At 51.4% G+C, this 17,727-nt stretch overlaps 1 protein-coding gene across 1 annotated transcript in view; it reads right to left on the bottom strand.

Annotated features, from left to right (window-relative positions):
- The window catches only part of USH1C (USH1 protein network component harmonin), a 48,668-nt gene that overhangs the window by 12,480 nt on the left and 18,461 nt on the right, over positions 1–17,727 (bottom strand). The window contains 10 exon segments of the mRNA XM_027979354.2: positions 2,399–2,881; positions 3,414–3,530; positions 4,588–4,740; positions 8,559–8,608; positions 12,795–12,919; positions 13,518–13,583; positions 14,638–14,780; positions 15,081–15,137; positions 15,299–15,358; positions 16,296–16,380. Coding sequence (XP_027835155.2) covers positions 2,399–2,881; positions 3,414–3,530; positions 4,588–4,740; positions 8,559–8,608; positions 12,795–12,919; positions 13,518–13,583; positions 14,638–14,780; positions 15,081–15,137; positions 15,299–15,358; positions 16,296–16,380 — 1,339 coding nt within the window.

Below are 17,727 nucleotides of genomic sequence, written 5' to 3'. Positions count from 1 at the left end.
GTGTGCGGGCATTTCCTGCTGACTCGGCTGTCCTCCCACCAGACTCAGGACTGGGCTGTCCATCTTGTGCTGGCTCTCAGTGCCCAGCACAGCGTCTGGCATAGAGTAGGAGTCACTAAACAAGTTACATGAGTAAATGAAGGACTTAGTAGGTAAGTGGACGCATGGGGCTGGGGGCGGACAGTGCCCTGGAAACCTTCCCCTGGCAGGTGCCTGTGCGGCGGACACGGGTGTTTGTTTCCACCACCTGAGACCTGCTGGGGGCAGGGCTGACTGTGCAGACGTGTGATGCCACACGTCCTACTGAAGCACTGATGACCCTCGCCCGAGCATGCAGGGAGGAGGAGGATGGGCAGGGTCAGTGGTGCGTGGACCCAAGTGCTGATGCAGGAGAGATGAAGCTCACCGAGACAGCTCACCCCCAACCTTTGCGGCTTTTATGTCCCTTAAGGCATTTAGGGTCCAGTTCTTCAGAGGCTCCTTGTGTGGGGGGAGCTTTTAATTTTCTCTCTGCTCTGATCAGGAACTAACAGTGGGAAACTTCATGATGACTGGAGGAATCCAAGAAAGTGGGACCTGGCTTTGAATCTTGACCCTAACTCAGAAGGCTGCAGTTTACCTCTGACCTCCTGTTCGCAGCTTCACCCAAGTTTTCTTGTATCCTGATCTGTCACTGATCACAGGTACTGTCTATTGAGCGCCTTCTGTGTGCTCCAAGTATTAACTTAGAATGAGTTCATGTGTTAATTCACTTGATCCTCGTAATAAGTAGGTGCTGTTAGCATTCCCATTTTACAGATGAGAAAACTCAGGCTCAGACAGATGAGGCAGTGCATGCCCCAAGTCATAGAGCCAGCAACTGAGCCAGGATCCAAACCTGGGTAGCTCCTTCTCACCATTGCTATGTCCATGGCACCTGCAATAGCCTTCTCCCATCCTACATGTATCACTATCCCCCAAGGCTTAGCTCTAAAGAGGTGCCGTCAACCTTCCATTAGAATGAATCCCTCCCATAGCATCTAGCCTGTGCTGCTGCTATAGCTGATTCCTGCCTGGTCAGCAGTTAATCCTTCAGCTGAGTCCTGGAGAGCACAACTGCGCCAACTGTCTCTGTGCAGTCTTCAGCTCTGCTCCCTGCACACTGCCACCACGGCCCCAACACAGAAGCACAGGGAAGGTGCTCAGCTGATTACTGAGCTGAATACATGGAGGAGAAGCTGCTGCCCATCTGGGTGGATGGCCCCCTCAAGAAGGATGTTGGCTTCTGTGCCAGACGCACTCAGCCCCCTGCAAACCTGCTCTGGCTGGGCCTGGGGGCAAGACATCCTGGGAATGCCAGACTTCTGTCAGGGTTCAGGACCCCACTGGGAGTGCCTCTGAGAGCCCCCTGCTGGCAGTTGCAGCCTTGTCAGCATCTGGCACTTTCTTCGTTCCCAAATTCCTTCTCCAGGCACTCCCGAATGCTCTGAGATGCTTAGTCTGCAGGAACCCAAACCCATGCAGCAAAGGTTAATAAAAATAGCTGATCAGGTACTACTGACTACCCTGCCCTCAAACCCCACTCTTAGTCGACATGAGTTGCTGTAGTTCTGACTCAATTCTTCCCTTACAGCTACTGGAGCAGAGAAATATTTCGTTTTTCCCTCTCAGGGATCAAAGCTCTGTGTCTTCACTGTGGATTGCCTCTTAGTCTTTGGCTAAAGAACAATTAATGAGGAATATGTCTTTTTGAGAAAGATCACTGTTCTGCCTGCTGACATCCAAGAAAAAGGGCCCTAATCTTTTAGCTGCAAATTTGGAGCTTTCTACGAGCTATCCATTTTCATTTTTTTTCCGTAGCTGGCAGTTGGCCAGAAATTTCTGGGTATTATGCTTCAAGCTAATATAGTTGGCTAGTGTCATAGAAAAAGGTTTGGTAATGTCTTAATACTTCAGTGGACCGACGGTGTTATCACCTCATTTACAGAGTCTAATACCGCTCCCCTGTTAAACAGAGGATTCATTCACCACATTCAAGGCTTCCTGAGCTAATAACAAGAAAGGACTACCTGGCATATAAATAGAGCTCTGGCTCTTCATTAACACAAACTTGCAAGTGCTACAGTGAAGGTTACCAGCGATACTAGCCAAGAGGAGCAGAGAGAACAATCATCACTGATACACTGTTGCTCACCCCAAGTATCACAGGCAATTCACCATACCATGCAGCACTTCAGAATCAGCAGAAGCCACAGACATGCAGGAAGTCCACAACTGCAGGCTGGGGAGCCAGTGCCTGGAAAAGGGGCTGGGGTGATGTTTCCTCCCGTCTGCACTCGCAGGAGCAGAAGGCGTAGGAAACAGCAGCCCGGCCCACTCTTCCTGCTTCCCTGCATCGCATGCGGAACAGAGGCAGTACCTTCTGGGTGGGTGGGAAGCTCCGATCGGGGACAGGAGAGTTGGCAGGCTTCCCACTGTGGTTCTTGGCCTCCCAGTCCTCTGCTGGATTGCCTGTCTCCCCAGCGCGGAAGGGGTGGTTGCCCAGCGCTTCTTCCAGTGCCGAGGGCAGTGGGCGAGTGGGAGTGAGGTCTTGGGTGGGAATGGAGGGCGGGGGAGGGATGGGAATGGGGGGTGGAGTGCGCTGCACCCAGGGTGAGGAAGAGGCACTCACGTGGCCCGATGAGGGCAGGACAGGGGGCGCGGGGACCTTGGAGGGTGGGTTGGAGGGTGGAGGATGAGGCATCACAGGCAAGGCAGAGGCACTCTTGGGGGGATAGTAGAACATGTCCAAGGGGATGTCATCCAGGTCAGTGGTGTGCAGGTGCAGGCCGCCTGCGAAGCGTCTCAGGGGCGGGGCCAGGGGAGACACAGAGGGCGGGGGAGGAGGGGGCCCTGTGGTCATCTGGGGGTGGCAAGGAAGCTCTGTCACTGAGGAGCGCCCCACTTCACAATACACCGAGTCTAATGCTCATCTGTTTCTCTTGCTGCTGGAGACCCACCACCCTCAAACCCAAACCTTGGAAGCGGAGGGGCAGTCAATTCTCTGCCACTTGGGTGCCCAGCTGACCCCATACCAGGCGGCCAGTAGGGGGTACCCAAACCCATGGGAGTGATGAAAAGGCAACCGTATAGTTCACCATCTAAACTGGAATGCACATGACAGGGAGACATACACCCCTAATAACTACGCCAGGACAGCAGGCCTCACGGATCATTTCTGCTGGGCTGGGACTTAGAGGTCACTCTGGAAATAAGCCCAGAAATACAGACACACCTCCCTCCTCAAGAGGGGAGCATGGAGCGGGCTGGTCAGCGGCCCTGGAGGGTGAAGCTTGTCAGTGGCCAGGCTGCCTCCCGCTGTCCCCAGGGTGGGTGGTTCCAAAGGCAGCAGGAGGGTCTAAGAGACAGAAGGGCTCTGGGAAGGGCTCTGTTACCTCTGAAATCTCATTATCAGCAGAGGAAATCTGCTCAAGGCGTGTCTGACAGAGCCTTTCCACCCAATACTGAATCTTTTCCGACTCCTCAAGGTCTTCCCGCTCTGTCTCAGATACCTGCGACCCAAGGCCAGAGCAAAATGGAGAGGACAGAGGGCACACTGAGTCACACATGGGTGGCACACTCAAGTCAACAGTTCAAAGCACTTCTTAAAAAACCCAGAGTACTGCTGAATGTGTCAACTACCTAGAAAAAGCCCCAGGCTTATTCCACCTGGCCCCAGTGGAGGGGAAATAAGAGAGAGAGGGGTTGGGGTGTTAGCTTACAGCAGGTGTAGGCAGAATTCGAGAAGGGGCATATGCCTTTCATGGGATTAGCTGTCTTTAGGATTCCCACAAACTCTGAGGCTCTTAGGATTTTCCAAAAATGGTCCTTTTGTAGGCACATTCCAAGAGTCCAGCTTTACTGTTTGTTTCTTGATCCCCTCATTCCAGGCTGCCTTGTCCTCAGGAGCACAAGCTCAATGTTATCTTTAATTCTGTAGCTAATTTGTTCTAATGTCAAATCTAATGCATCTCACATTTTCCAGGATTTCTCTGGTTTTGTAATCTAATCAGCTTGGCATTCTGATTCTCAGAAGCCTTAAAGTGAAGCATAACCTGAGTTGGTGATGGCGGGGGCGGGGTGGGCAGGGAGCTCAAACTGACCCAGATCTAATGACAGGTAAGTACAAGGCTAACATCAGATCTACAGTCTGGGCAGAAGGGTTAGCCTCAGACTCAAACCCTGAGCAGGGAGGCCAGCCTTACGGCCATACCAAGGAGGAGAGGCCTAGCCTTGTGCTCAGTCTGTGGGGGTGGGGATTGAGGACAGACACAGACCTTTAAGCATGTGCATGGAGATCAACCTGAGACCCACAGTCTGGGCAGAGAGGCCAACTCCTGAGCAAGGAGGTGAGTCTCGATCCCAAACATACACACCTTAGCCAGAAGCTAGTCTCGCGCTGGGGAGGTGGGAAGATTTCACCCTCCAGCCTGGGGAGGGGGCTGGGCTCACTCCATCCTCAGACTCCATCTGGGAACAGCTACTCTAGCTGGTTCCCCCAAAGCATGGTGGGGACCAACCAAACTGTCCCAGGGATGCTCCCTGGCCTGGGAGCAGGACACATCATACCTCCTGGGCCAGCCGGTTGATCTTCAGTTGCTTTTCCTTCTCCAGCATTTCCTCTTTCTCTTTGTAAAGCTTCTGCTCAAACTCCAGTTCCTTCTTATTCTTTCTTAACTCCTGAAAGCTATCATACTTGGCTTTCTTCTTATCCTTTCCTTTCTGAGCAGATGTGGCATTGTTTATACAAGGGTTACAAGGCAGTGTTGACACTGGCACGGCACAGCAAACAGGGCATTCAGACAACAGCAGGCACCTCCCCGCCATGAGTCCCTCTCCTCGGTCTGCTCAGTCACACTCGGCACTGGGCTTCGGGTTTAGAACAGGCAGGATGCTGCTACCCATCACAGAGCAAGATACACTTCCTGTGCCAGTCAGAGGAACTAGCTTACTGGTTCACTAACAGGCTGTGTGACCTTGGTTAAGCTCCTTAACCTCTCTGGGCCTGGTTTATCTCACCTGCAAAATGGGGGAAACACAGGTTTGCCATCTAGAGCCAATGAAACATCTATGAAAGCACTTTGTAAGCTTCCAAGTGCTGTATTTTAAAAAGGCACTGTATTTATTTCCCAGTGTCTGGGCATAGGCCTTCTCCATTATCTGGATGTTCAGACACCACAGATGCATCCTGGTAGATTCTAGAGAAAGTCTGAGACAGCTGGCTAAGCCTCATTTACAGAGATTCTCTGTCCTGAGCTAAAGGAGAAGGGGGCAGCCTCAGACCTGGAAGCCCAGAGCCAAGGACATCAATTTTGTCCTGCTGCTTTAACTCCAGACCTTTTCCTCCTGCAGAGTCCAAACCCACTGTTTCCTCTGAACTAGGTGGACTAGGGAGAAACTACAGGACTGGGAGTTGGTGTGGAGGGGCAGGTAGGAAGGATGGCCCTCAGGGTTCCAGAGGACTCAGGGCAGGCGGTGGGGGGTCGGGGGGGTGCGGAGATGGAGGGCAAATGGACTTCTTTTTCCTGTTTGAATTAGCCCACAAAGTCTGCTTTCCTGGCTGCTTCTCCCATGGGCTTGCAGGGAAGCCAAGGAGTAAAGAAGGAAGAGAATTAAGACTTATGGACTGCCTGTGTGCCAAGAGGTTTACACTGCTTATCCCATCCATGGGGCTTCCCTGGTGGCTCAGATGGTAAAGAATCTGCCTGCAATGCAGAAGACCCAGGTTCAATCTCCCTTCTCTTGATGAAGGTGAAGTCCCTTGCCTGGTGTCAAACATCTAGCAAGTGGTGGTGCCAGAATTTGGACTAGAGTCTTCCAGGTCCCCCAGTTTCCCCACTGCAACCTGATGAGCTGGGGCAAGGGGAGCATGGCAGGAGGGCGTGTCGGCCCCTCGTACAGCATGGAGGACAGGGGCCAGGAAACGGGGAAGGAGGAAACCCGCACGTTCACTGAACTCGCCCTCACCCTCCCAGGCCTTCCTGGGTGGGGCCTGCTCTCAGAACTCCTGAATCATCCCATCATTCAAGGCCAGGAATGAGAAATTGAGTTTGCCAGCAATGGACACATAACTTTGTTCACAGCTAGAGGGGCCTGATGGATCATTATGGACCTGTGACCGAGTCATTCTGCCTCCCTTCCTAAAGACAACAACCACCTCTGTGCACAGGTGCTTTGGAGATAGTCCCCATCTAGCAGACGGGGGCCCCACTCTCAGAGCAGTCTATGAGCCACTTGAGAAAACGGTTTTCACTGCTTCAGAGCCCTGCTTGGTTCCTTCTCACCTTGTTCACTAGACTCTTGGCTCAGTTGACAGATGACTCTCTACCCTCGCATTATGGATTCAGACACCTCCTCAGGAGGAGTCAGAACCATTCTGCCCAATGGCAGCTTGCTAGACGAAGGGCATGACCCCCCACAGGGACCATCATAATAGGCATGGCCATTCTACTGCTTAAAAAATAAAACCAAAAACAAACAAAAAAAACCACCAGTGTTAAGATTTTAGAGCTAGGGCTCCTGGATGGGAAGGGAGCTGTGAGTTTCTGTCCCATCTCCAAGAAAAGAGCACCTGCTTACTGATGCAGAAAGGCAAGCTGCCCCATAGCGTTGCATAGTGATCTCATAGCAGCCTTCTCCGTATGGGTTACTTAGCTGTGTGTGAATCTGCCTCTCTTGCCAGATGGCAGGCTCCTACCAGGAGGGTTGGTCTGCATAATTTACTCAAGCAGTCCTGGGGAAAGGACTCAGTCAGGACCACAAAGCCTTCAGGCACCAGAATAGACTTTGTGAGGCCACATGCCTGGGCTTCTTGAGCCCCAGAGGGCCCAGGAAGACTCTGAATCTTTTCAAATAAGGGGAATTTTGTGCATTGCTGATCACGGCCATCAAAGGCCACCTGTAATACCTGGGGACTTGGTTCCAGCTGCTTGGAGACAAAGCATCTTATATAACTCTAGAAAAAAAATGTCAGTGGATTTTCAGAGTCAGCATGAGGGACATAATTCTGTTGTCCTTTAGCGGTCAGTTAAATTCACTGCAAATGTTCCTTCTGGTCCAGACTGAGAGGACAGGCAGATGGGGGTGGGGGATGCTCTTGCTTCTACCTTCACATAATTTTTCTCTCTTTTGGAAATGAAAACCAAAACACAAGTGATTTCTGGAGTGACTAGACTAATGAGTAGAGGAGAACAGGCTTTCCTCTTTACCAGCAGCGATCCTCAAGTGCTGCGATTTCTGATGGGAGGTGTGTGTGAAGGAGACAGTAGTTCTTTTAGATTTACCTAGTTATTAGTGCTTGGAAAAGAATTTACCTGTACATCTCCTCTTATTATTTTTTCAAGTAAGATCCTCTGTGGAGGGGGCATGTGTGTATGTGTGTGTGCACGTGTGTGTGTTATCTGTCTAGTAGAGACAATAGGTATATAGAGAAGAATTAGAAATTGAACCCAGTGAAATATCATAAGCCATAGAGTCAGCCTGTAAGATGAAAAGGACAGCCCATGAGACCAAGACCTTTCTGAGAGAGGGGCAGTGTAGAAAGGGATCCCCTGAGATGCTCTGTTGTGCTTATTCAGTGCCATATACATCATTATCTGTGCTCCTAAGGTAAAGACATTTACCCCTGTCAAGAGTAATACTGCCATCTATTATCTTAACAGTACCATGTTACAGGAAGGGGGTGGTTGTTTCCAGCATACCAGATATTCCCATTTTCCAGACAGGGAGATGTTACATATCATCAAGGTCACCCAGCTGCCAGTGCTTTAGTTTCTGGGGAACTGACATCCTGCCAGAAAGAGCCAGTCTAATGATAACACCTAAATTAGTTCACCCAGATTTATGCTGATGCCTGATTTCCAAATACCAAGTCATTCTGAATGTCCAATCTACAGATATTAACAGCAGCATTTTCATAATCAAATGCCAAAGTGGCTTAGGAAAAAAAAAAAAAGAGGGAGCTTTATGGGGTCTGGAGATATAGGAATAAGATTTAGAGAGAAAACTCAAGGCCCCAGAGGCCAGAAAAATGCATTATCCTGGGCACATGCAGGGAAATTTCTAGGATAGAGCTAGGATTGGTGCACCTTTGAATCCAGCCTAAGGCAGAAAAATCCCCACCCTGGAGCCAGTCTGTGTCTGGTGCAGTCAGCCTCATAACCTGTCCTGCATGCACCCAATTGGATTTTTCACTCTCTCTGACCTTGGCTTCTGCTCTTAGCCTCTGGTTCTACTTGACAGAGAAACAAAGGAGAAGATTCCTGCCATGGCTCTGCCCTGCCCTGTGCCCAGTGGGCCTTGTGCCGACCTAGCAGAGCCTGATGGTACCTGGGAAGGTCTCCACCTGTGAGTACTTCCCCCACGGTGCCCCTGTGAGAGCGTCCTGTCCTGTGACATCAGGCATCAGAGAGGCACAGAGGGGGTTAGCCCCCCCAGTAAACAGGTGGCCACACTGTTGAGAGGCAACAGGAAAAGAAACAATGGGAAAGGTCAAAACCCGCAGCAAACTCAGCTGCCAACAGCACTCAGTCCTGGCCTACCTTCCGGATGGTTGGGAATTTGCCATCGTATCGATAAAACCAGCCAAAGGCTATAAGAACACAGAGAACAAAGTGATGAGATGCAGATCAGCTTAACCAGGGCATCCACAGGCAGCAGCCGGGAGCTGGGTTCCCAAGGAACGTGCGGCTTTGTGAGCTGAAAGCAGCCCTGGCAAATCCAACAGCCGAACCACACCCTCTGCCTGACTCTCCACTTACCTGGCCTCACCCAGGTTGTAAAGCAGGCCCAAGACAACCCGAGAAACGGCCCGATTCCCAGGCCCTGGGCCGCTGTCAACTGCCTCCCCCTGGACACTGGCTTCAGAAGTCAGTGCCAGAAAGTCCAAGACAAAGCCCCTTGTAGAAGGATGAGCTTTTCCCCATCACAGCCACAGTCTGCAAACACAAAGCCCCATTGAGTGAGGCCTCTCCTAACCGGTGTCGGGTCCCTCCATCCAAGAAACAACCTAAAACAAAAGGGAGCCTGGGTCTCTGCCTAGAACGACTGTCAGACAGGACAAAATGGTCTTGCCTCACAGTGTGGTCCATGTCCTCAGGTTTTAATGTCGAAAGAGGAGACTCTGCAGGGTGGGGGGAGGGTGTCAGCCCTGGGAAGGATGCTCAGGCAGCAGTGGGCAGAAGAACTGCCCCCAGAAAAGCATATCCCCAGCCAGGCCAGATCCGCAGCCCCTGCCTTCCCCAACAACAGCATGAAGGATGGGCTAATATCGCAAGGCTAAAGCTCCCTGGCCAGTGGTGATGGCTTAACGACCCACCCTTGATCAGCTTGAATTCTGGAAGAGGATCTAGAAAGCCCCCTGCTGGAGCCAGCACTTCCCTCTTAGTTGCTGGATGTTGGGGAGGTTTAGAGAGCCCTAGGGGAGAGGCCAGGGCACCAGAGGAGGAACCTGGGCCTGTGGAGTATTAAATATTTGAATCAGCGGTTCCAGCTAACATTTCAGCCCAGGCACAAGTCTTTCCCTCAAGGTTTTGTGGGCAGTGCTTGGACCAAGTCGGGGGCTTGGAGGAGCTTCCCAGACTTCAGGAGTCCCCACCATGTACTGGCCCCACAGAGCTGAGAGTGTGCAGGTTTGGCAGGAAGAAGCAGGCAGGGCAAGCAGAGCAGCAAAGCCAGGGAGCGAAGCAGGGGCCGCAAACCTGCTCTCCCCGCTTGTCCGTGCCTCCATCCAAGTCATCTGCTGGGTCAAACTCGGGGTCCACGCCCAGATCGTCTACCCAGGAAAAGAGGAGGAAGCTGGTGAACCAAGAGAGACCAAGGGGCCAGAGGTGGCTGGGGGAGCCTGGGGGCCTGTGACCAGCTTATTCCATGGGAGAGCTGGGAGGTCAGGGGCAGGAACAGGGCTCAGGAATCCAGAGGAAAGGTTTCTTGCTGTGGGATGGTGCAGGCACCACTTTCAGCCTTAGAAGCTCTCATTTCTCTATCTGTATTGGGCTAATCTGATCTGACAGCAGCATGAGAAGGATTTTGCAAGGTATTTGGTTGACACGGGAGGGGTGGTGCTGATGACGGGAACAGCTGAGTATTCACCAAGGGCCTGCAATGGGAGAACAGGTCCTCCCTGCTTCTTCTGATCACCCTGGGAGCTCTGGGTCCCCAGGGGATGTCAGAACTGTGTGGATGGGCAGCAGATGGAAGTTGGGATCTTAAGGAGGTGAGGAGATACCAAGGAGTAAAAGCAGTTAGGAAGACATGGATTTTGACCTAATGTGGAGAACACCAAACCATCTGTTCCAGTGGTTTCTAACCCAGACTCTGGCCTCCCTGGGGCCCTGGAATATTTGAGTCTGTTATGAGCTGCTTATTAATACTCAAAATATTAGTGAGAAGAACTTTCCCATTATCAAAGGAAAAGGTTATAAGTATTAATAAGTACCTTTGCTTTTGGGTCTGTTTATATTTACTCCACAGTGAAATACTTGCTTTCTTGCTAATGAGAGGGATTACTTAATGAAACAATGAACACAAAAGGATGACTTAATTGTTTGGTAGGAAATAAAACTCAGCTTCTAAACCATGGGGTCTAATGGGGTGGGGGCTACCAGATGGGGTCCTTGATAGGGAGAAATGGCTAGAAAGCTCTTATTTAAACTTCTTTATCTCTCAAGCCTTCTTCCAGCTCTGGGATCCTTAAATACCCCTCTGCTCTCTGTTGCTTTTGCTAAGGAAAGCTATTTTGGGGCCTCTGTGATGGCATGTCCTGGCTTTGAGGACTCCATATGGTGTTGGGGTTCTGCTGGGTCAGTCATGGGTAGGCAGCCAGATCCCTGGGACAGGGAGTAGGGAGAAGATCAGGGTGGGTCATTAGGATGACCAGGCAAGAGATGTTCCTTGCTCTTTCCTCTCTGTTCAGAAATGCAGGGTCCACATAGGCAGACACTTGAGTCAGATAAATAACCTGTCAGCTGACTGGTCCCCCAAACTGAAGAGTGGTCAGGGAGAGGCAGGCTGCAGCCTAGTTCCATCAGCTCAAGAAGAGAGCATTCCAGCCTCCCAGCAATGCGCAAGAGGCAGGAATTGGGCTGGCTCAGAGGCCTTAGTATATTTCCTGACCAATCTGCAAAGCAGAATTAAACTGCCGACGCAAACAGAGGTGGATGAAGGTGTAGCCACTTCAGCTCAGCTGGCAGGCCCTGGTCATCAGTCACGTGCTTCCCGGGGTCCTCTGAGAAAACACTTATATCTCGAGCAAAGGGAAAGTTCCTGCTCCTTTTATTCAAGAAGATTGATTTGGGTTAAAAGCAGTAAATAAATAGCTAGAGAAAGGGTTTTTATTTTCTACAGTTCCTGAAAGGGTGTGTTTGCTCTGAAGCCCAGATCCAGTTTCTAGGAAGGTACTAAATTGACTAGGATTACTTTCATAAGAAGCAATTAAAATTGATTCCTCTCCTTTGGAAGCTCCTATTTCACTCCTAAGAGCAAATTAGCTCCCTGTCTAAAACACTGATTATTCACTGAGAATTTGGCTCAACTAACACCAAATGTCATAGGGTGACTGATGACAGCGTGCTTTGTCCTTGGGAGAGGACCCGAGATGACACCGCCCTGGTGCCCGCAAGGAATGTGCTGGGGGCTGTCTGCCCTGCTCTAGGGAAGGGTGACGTGGAACTCTCCAGAGGCCCTGTACCTCTTGTTGACCCAAGTGGCCTGTGCTGGCAAGTTGATGTCCCTCCAGGGCTCAGTGTGACCCACAGTTGGGGCCACATCTGTCCAGACCCCATCACAGGATCCCACATGGCTGTTGCACAGCAGAAGTGGGGGAACCTCAGTTCTTTGATGCAGACTCAACTCCATATCTGGAGGATCCCAGGTCAGCTGAGCACAGTCAGCTGGAATAGATTCTGTCCCATGTCAGGTACAAATCCAAACAGCTGGAAAGTCAGAGTAAAGGCCCAACCGGGAATCCTGGACCTGTGACTGCCTCGCCCCCACACTGCTTTGCTCCTGACTCCCCACCACTAGCCCACAGGTGAAGCGCTGAGACTGAACCCCCTCCTCTGCCCCTTGAAGAGACATGACATCCTGGGAGCTGAGGTGGACAGCAGGTGGACAGGCGAGCAGTTGGTGGGGGCCTGGACTCAAAGTGGACGTGGGATCAGAAGACAGATGAGGAAAGATGGGAAGGGTAGAGGTTGCTGACGCCCCAGGATGGCTGAAGCTTGGTGCTTCGGAGGGTTGCACAGTTCTCTACCCAACTCCACTCTCGGAGGGGAGTGACTGCGGTCCACGCACAGGGGTGCAGGAGTTAGGGGTGTTCCCAGGGAGCTCCTCCCACGGCTACCCATCAGCCGTGGATCACAGAGTCCTTCTCTCACGTGAATCCCTTCCCCTCTTTCTTACCGCTCTTTCACCACAGCCCCAGTTTAGAACCCGGCAAAAAGAGGACGTGACACCCGACATACGAAGATGATCATCCCTGAGCAGTTCCTGCTTTTGCCACCGCTCTCCAGTCCCTCTTCAGAGGTCCAAGGGCACATACTGGAGTCTGTGTCATGGGGCAGAGCCTGGCAGCAGGCCCCAGGACAAGGTGGGCAGGCAGACTCCACCCATCCCAACACCCTGGCAGACAGCCCCTGCACATGGCTGCCCCTCCGTGAAGACAGCCATGGCCGACTGGCCTGGGCAGCTGGTGGTAGGTGTAGGGATACCTGTACTTTTGTCAAGACACCCCCAGGGCCCTGGAGGAAGCCCTCTCCCCGCCAGCACATGATACATACACTTTGGCTTGCGAAGCGGTATTGGGTGCACCTCGGCGGTGATGGTTTTAGGTGACCGCAGCTGTTCCTTTGAGCCCCAGTCTTCTTCCCATTGCTTCCTGAACTTCTCTTCCTCCTCCACAATCCTGAAATACGATTCCCATGCCTGTGACTGGAGTCACAACCTCCACAGGCCAGCCTTCTGCCTATTGGAGAACCCCAACCACCCTGGGGAGTAGCCATGTGGTTCCAGTTGTGGTGAAGGAACCAAGTCCCTGGCACTTGTATTCTAAATCAGGTGGGAAGGCCACCCTGGCAAACAAAACCATGTTCCAGTCACCCCAACCTAGGAAGACCCATTACTAGGATTATGGAATGGCTGCAAATAAAGGACAATCCACCAGGGGACAAGCTGCTGCTGCTAAGTCGCTTCAGTTGTGTCCGACTCTGTGCGACCCCACTGACAGCAGCCCACCAGGCTCCCCCGTCCCTGGGGTTCTCCAGGCAAGGACACTGGAGTGGGCTGCCATTTCCTTCTCGGATGCATGAAAGTGAAAAGTGAAAGTGAAGTTGCTCAGTCGTGTCTGACTCTTCACGACCCCATGTACTGCAGCCTGCCAGGCTCTTCTGTCCAGGGCCAGGTAAACTGGGCCTGGAAGTGGCCTCTGGGGCCACACTCCTGCAAGCACACCCAAGTCCACACACAGATGTGTGCGTGCAGACATGTGGGGCCAAGGCACTCACTGTTCCATCTCCTTCCGGTATCTCTCATTCTCCTCTGCTGCCTTCTGGGCAATTTCCTTTTTCCTTCTGAAACACAAATTCAGGTTGACATGCTGGAGTCGACATAAGAGAAGTTAAATCTTCCTTGCAGCTAATCTCTGATTTGAGAAAAAGCTTTAAATATTTCTTCCAGGCTCCTTTCCAAGGATGCCTGGACCAAATTTGGATGCTGGGGAAGTGGGTCCAAAAAAGTCTGGGTCCCAAAAAAGTCTGTGTGGTTTCGCTTGGCACTGTTGAGCAGAGATGCTCCTCTGCAGGGGACTGAAGGCCATTCAGGGTAGGCCACATGCCATGCAGCCACCGCTAAACACCAAGAGGAACTGACTGAGTGAGGTCCTCCCAGAGGAGGGCCCCAGACCCCAGAAGCAATCCTGGGGCTGCTAACCAAGGCCAGGGTGGTTCTCCAGGCTAATTCTGTGATGGGAAAGATGGAAAGATCCTGTCCACCTTCCTTTCCCAAATTCTTACTATGCTTGTAGAATGCAGCTAGATTGGAATTTTGACAATGGGTTTTGAGTTATGAATTGCTAGCTCCATTTACTCTCAGTCATCATCCCATTCTCAGTCACTCTGGGGTTGGTGGGGGACAGTTCTTAATCACCACAGTTGGGGTGGCCAAACTGCCGGGGTGTGAATTCCACAGCTTGGCCATATCTGACTTGGTGCACGAGTGGTGTAACCTCTCTGAGTCTCAGTGTCCTCACCTGTAAAATGGGTTAATAACCACGTATCTTTCACAGTTATTATGGGAATTCAGTTAAGGAACATAATCAAGGCCCTCATGCAATGCCAGCCGCATGGTTGGTAGTTGACAAACGTTAGCTACTGCTAGTAGAATCCTCATTTTCCATATTTCTGAGTCTTGGAAATCAGGGGGTTTCCTTGTTAAAGAGGGTGGAGCCCAGTGGTCTGGAGGCAGGGGATACTTGCGCTGAGCATCACTGAACCCCTCTGGTGTGAGGACAGGCCTCGGGGGAGAGAGTGAAGTCAGCTCAGGACCCAGCCGACAGAAAGCAAAGCAGGTGGGATGGTACGGGGCCTGGAAGGGCTGGGCGGGGGCTCCCTGGCTGGCCACACTCACTGCCTCTCCATCTCCTGCTGCTCCTGGAGGATCTTGTTGGATTCCATCGCCAGCCGCTTCTGCATCAGGAGCTCCTGCCGCTGCAGCTCGTGCTGCCGAACCTCCGCCAGCCGCTCCCGGTCTGTCATGAACAGCTCCCGGCCCTTGTGGAGAGAAAATAGGCCTCTTGCTCAGTCCTCGGGGAGCCTAGAAGTACAGAGCCAGAGTTTTGGGGGTGGCCAAGATGTGGGTTGTCTTCTCGTCACCATCGCCCCCCATGTCAGGCATGTGGCTCCTGCTCTCTGTGACCCTAATTTCTGGCTGGGCAGGGGTCTTCCCATCAGCTACCAGAGCTTTAGGGACGGAGACCCCTGGGCCAGGAGAGTGTGGCGGAAGCCAGGGGTCTGAGTAGCTGGGCTGCAGGTAGGGGTCGTGGGGCCCCCACCAGCTCATTCTGGACTTACAGCTCCAGCTACGATGGAGATGGTCAGGCTGCGGCTACTCTTCAGCACGTTCACGGCCTACAGGGGGCAGACAGACAGTCAGCAGAGGCCTGACAGACCAGAGCAACCGAGGCCTCTGGGGAGCACAGAAGGGTTCAGACTCTGTGGCAAGGGAGAGGAGGGTGGAAAGAGGAGAGCAGAGAGGCTCATGGCCGGCAGGTGAAAACCCCACATCTCACCTCCTTGTGGTCCAGGTTGGAGAAGTCGATGCCATTGACTTCAACAATCTGGTCCCCTGTCTGGGGGAGAAGCGGAGAGGCATCAGCATACTTGTTCTATCTGGACACTTTCTCTGTTGGAAGGGCTCCCCCTGGAGGCCAGTATCGGACACTGGCTCTTCAAGTAGCAGAGCCTCAACTCTTTCCAATGAGCAGTGTTCCAAAGGGGTCCTTCCAGGGCCCCTCCATTCTGTATCTCTTTCAAATATTACACCAATAGGGGTTCATTCCTTTGGTTGAATTTATGCATTTGCTTAAAAATCTCAGTTTGTAGACATAGGAGCCTTTAAGATTCTCATACAGAAGATTCTGTGTGGAATCATAATTAGTATAATAGCTAATATTAATTGGTCCCTCCCTACGTATCAGACACAGTTTGAAGTACATGTGTTAGTTCATTTAATCTACACAATGACCCTAGAAGGAAGACTATTACCTCCATTTTACAGGATAGGGAACTGAAGCACAGAAAAAGGAAGTAATTTGTCAAAAGTAGAGGTTAAAAGTTCTTGTTTTAGCATCAGACCACTGAGAGTTGAATCCCAGCCCGGCCTTACCAAGTACATGATCTTGGGAAAAATCACATACTTTCTCTGGGGCTCAGTTTCCTCATCTGCAAAATGAGGCTAATGATAGTACCTAATTCTCAGAGTTCTCATACGTTTTAAAGGGCTTAAAACAATGTCCAATCCAGTAATCACTCAATGAATGTCAATTCAGATTATTGTTACTACATTCCCAAGCTCAGGACCAAAGGATCCCAGAGCTGGAGAAGAGCTGTAGAAAGGGTCAAATGTCACCCACTCTGTGAAGCCTTCCCTTCGAGGGATTAACAGGAATCCTCAGCCAGTGAGTGCTGAGAGAGCACTCTGAGAAAGCATGTGCTGTATCCCTAGGAGGTCACAGTCTGATCTGGCATCCCATGGGGTCCCCCTGGAGCAGGCCCAGGGTCACTCACCTCCAACCCCACCTCAGCAGACAGGGAGCCAGGCTTCACATGGCTGATGAAGATGCCGGGTTTCTGGACAGGGCCACTGGAAATGCTGTGGGAGAGATGGGAGGTGTAGGTGAGCCTCGGCTCCAAAGTGCTTGCTCATTCAATGTCCTGCCCCATCTGCCTGTGTGTCCAGGCCACCTGTGAGCTCAGCACCCAAGTCCTCTGCCATGTACCTCCTCAGCCTCTGTCTACCAGTCCAGATTCATTCCCCTGGGGCAATAACCACAGGAAGCTACTTCTAACTCCCCACACCCAACCTCTCATCCAACACATGCAGGTGCTGTTCCTTCTCTTTTGCTAGCATTTGCCAATGTTTTCTTTAAAACTCAAATGCTATCTTCTCTTCATGGTTTTAACCGAACTCCTTATTCTCTCTCAAGATAAAGCTGGTTGCCCCCTTCCCAGTGTGCCTAAAACACCTACAGCTAGGATGGCATTTGCACTGTTATCCTCTCCTCCCAGGGCTGTGGCAGACATCACTAATCAATCAAACACTCTTTTCTACCTGAGCCTAGATACAGCCTTAACGTTCTTTTCAAAAGAGTACTCCAGGGTGGCCGCTGCTGCTGCTAAGTCGCTTCAGTTGTGTCCGACTCTGTGCGACCCTGTAGATGGCAGCCCACCAGGCTCCGCTGTCCCTGGGATTCTCCAGGCAAGAACACTGGAGTGGGCTGCCCTGGTGGCAGCTACCACTAATTGATTAGAGATAGCACAGAGTAGACAATCTGTTTGCCATGCTTGCATGAGAGCCCCTCAGTACTGTAACTATTTATGTGGTTGGCTTCTATATGAAGCTATAATTTCTCAGAAAGGAGGGACTTTCTTTTTATCACTTATGCTTGGCAGAAAAGTGTTAAATAAATGTGACAGAAAGGAAGTAAGGAGAATCACTTAGGGAATTCCCTGGAAGTCCAGTGGTGAGGACTCTGCACTTTCACTATCAAGGGCCTGAGGTCAGGGAACTAGGATCCCAAAAGCAGTGGGGCATGGCCAAAAAACGAAAAAGTAAAGAATACCTTAAATAATAATAGCTAATATTTGCAAAATGCTTACCACCTGCCACGCACTAAGCTTGGTGCTTCACTCTGTCATTTCATTCTTACTCACAACAACCTTGTGAGGTGAGGACTGTGACCTCTGATTTATAGGGAAAGCTGAGGCTTGGAGTGCTTAAGGAGTTAGTCCAGGGTTCTAGAGCTCATAGGTGGCAGAGCAGGGCCCAGAGCCTAGATCTCCAACCGTTGCACTTATGTGCTTAACAAGACGGTGCCATGAGCCCCTCTGTCTGTTAGCAATTCCCCGGCTGCCTCTTAAGGAAGTCACAAAGTAATAAGCGACAAGAAAACTGTGTCAGAGTTGGCCAGCTGGACAGGCTCCTTTTGCGTGACTTGAG

This window comes from Ovis aries, chromosome 15, assembly GCF_016772045.2.
Source record: "Ovis aries strain OAR_USU_Benz2616 breed Rambouillet chromosome 15, ARS-UI_Ramb_v3.0, whole genome shotgun sequence".
In the NCBI taxonomy this organism is placed as follows: Eukaryota; Metazoa; Chordata; class Mammalia; order Artiodactyla; family Bovidae; genus Ovis; species Ovis aries.
This window is presented reverse-complemented; position numbering and strand designations above follow the sequence as displayed.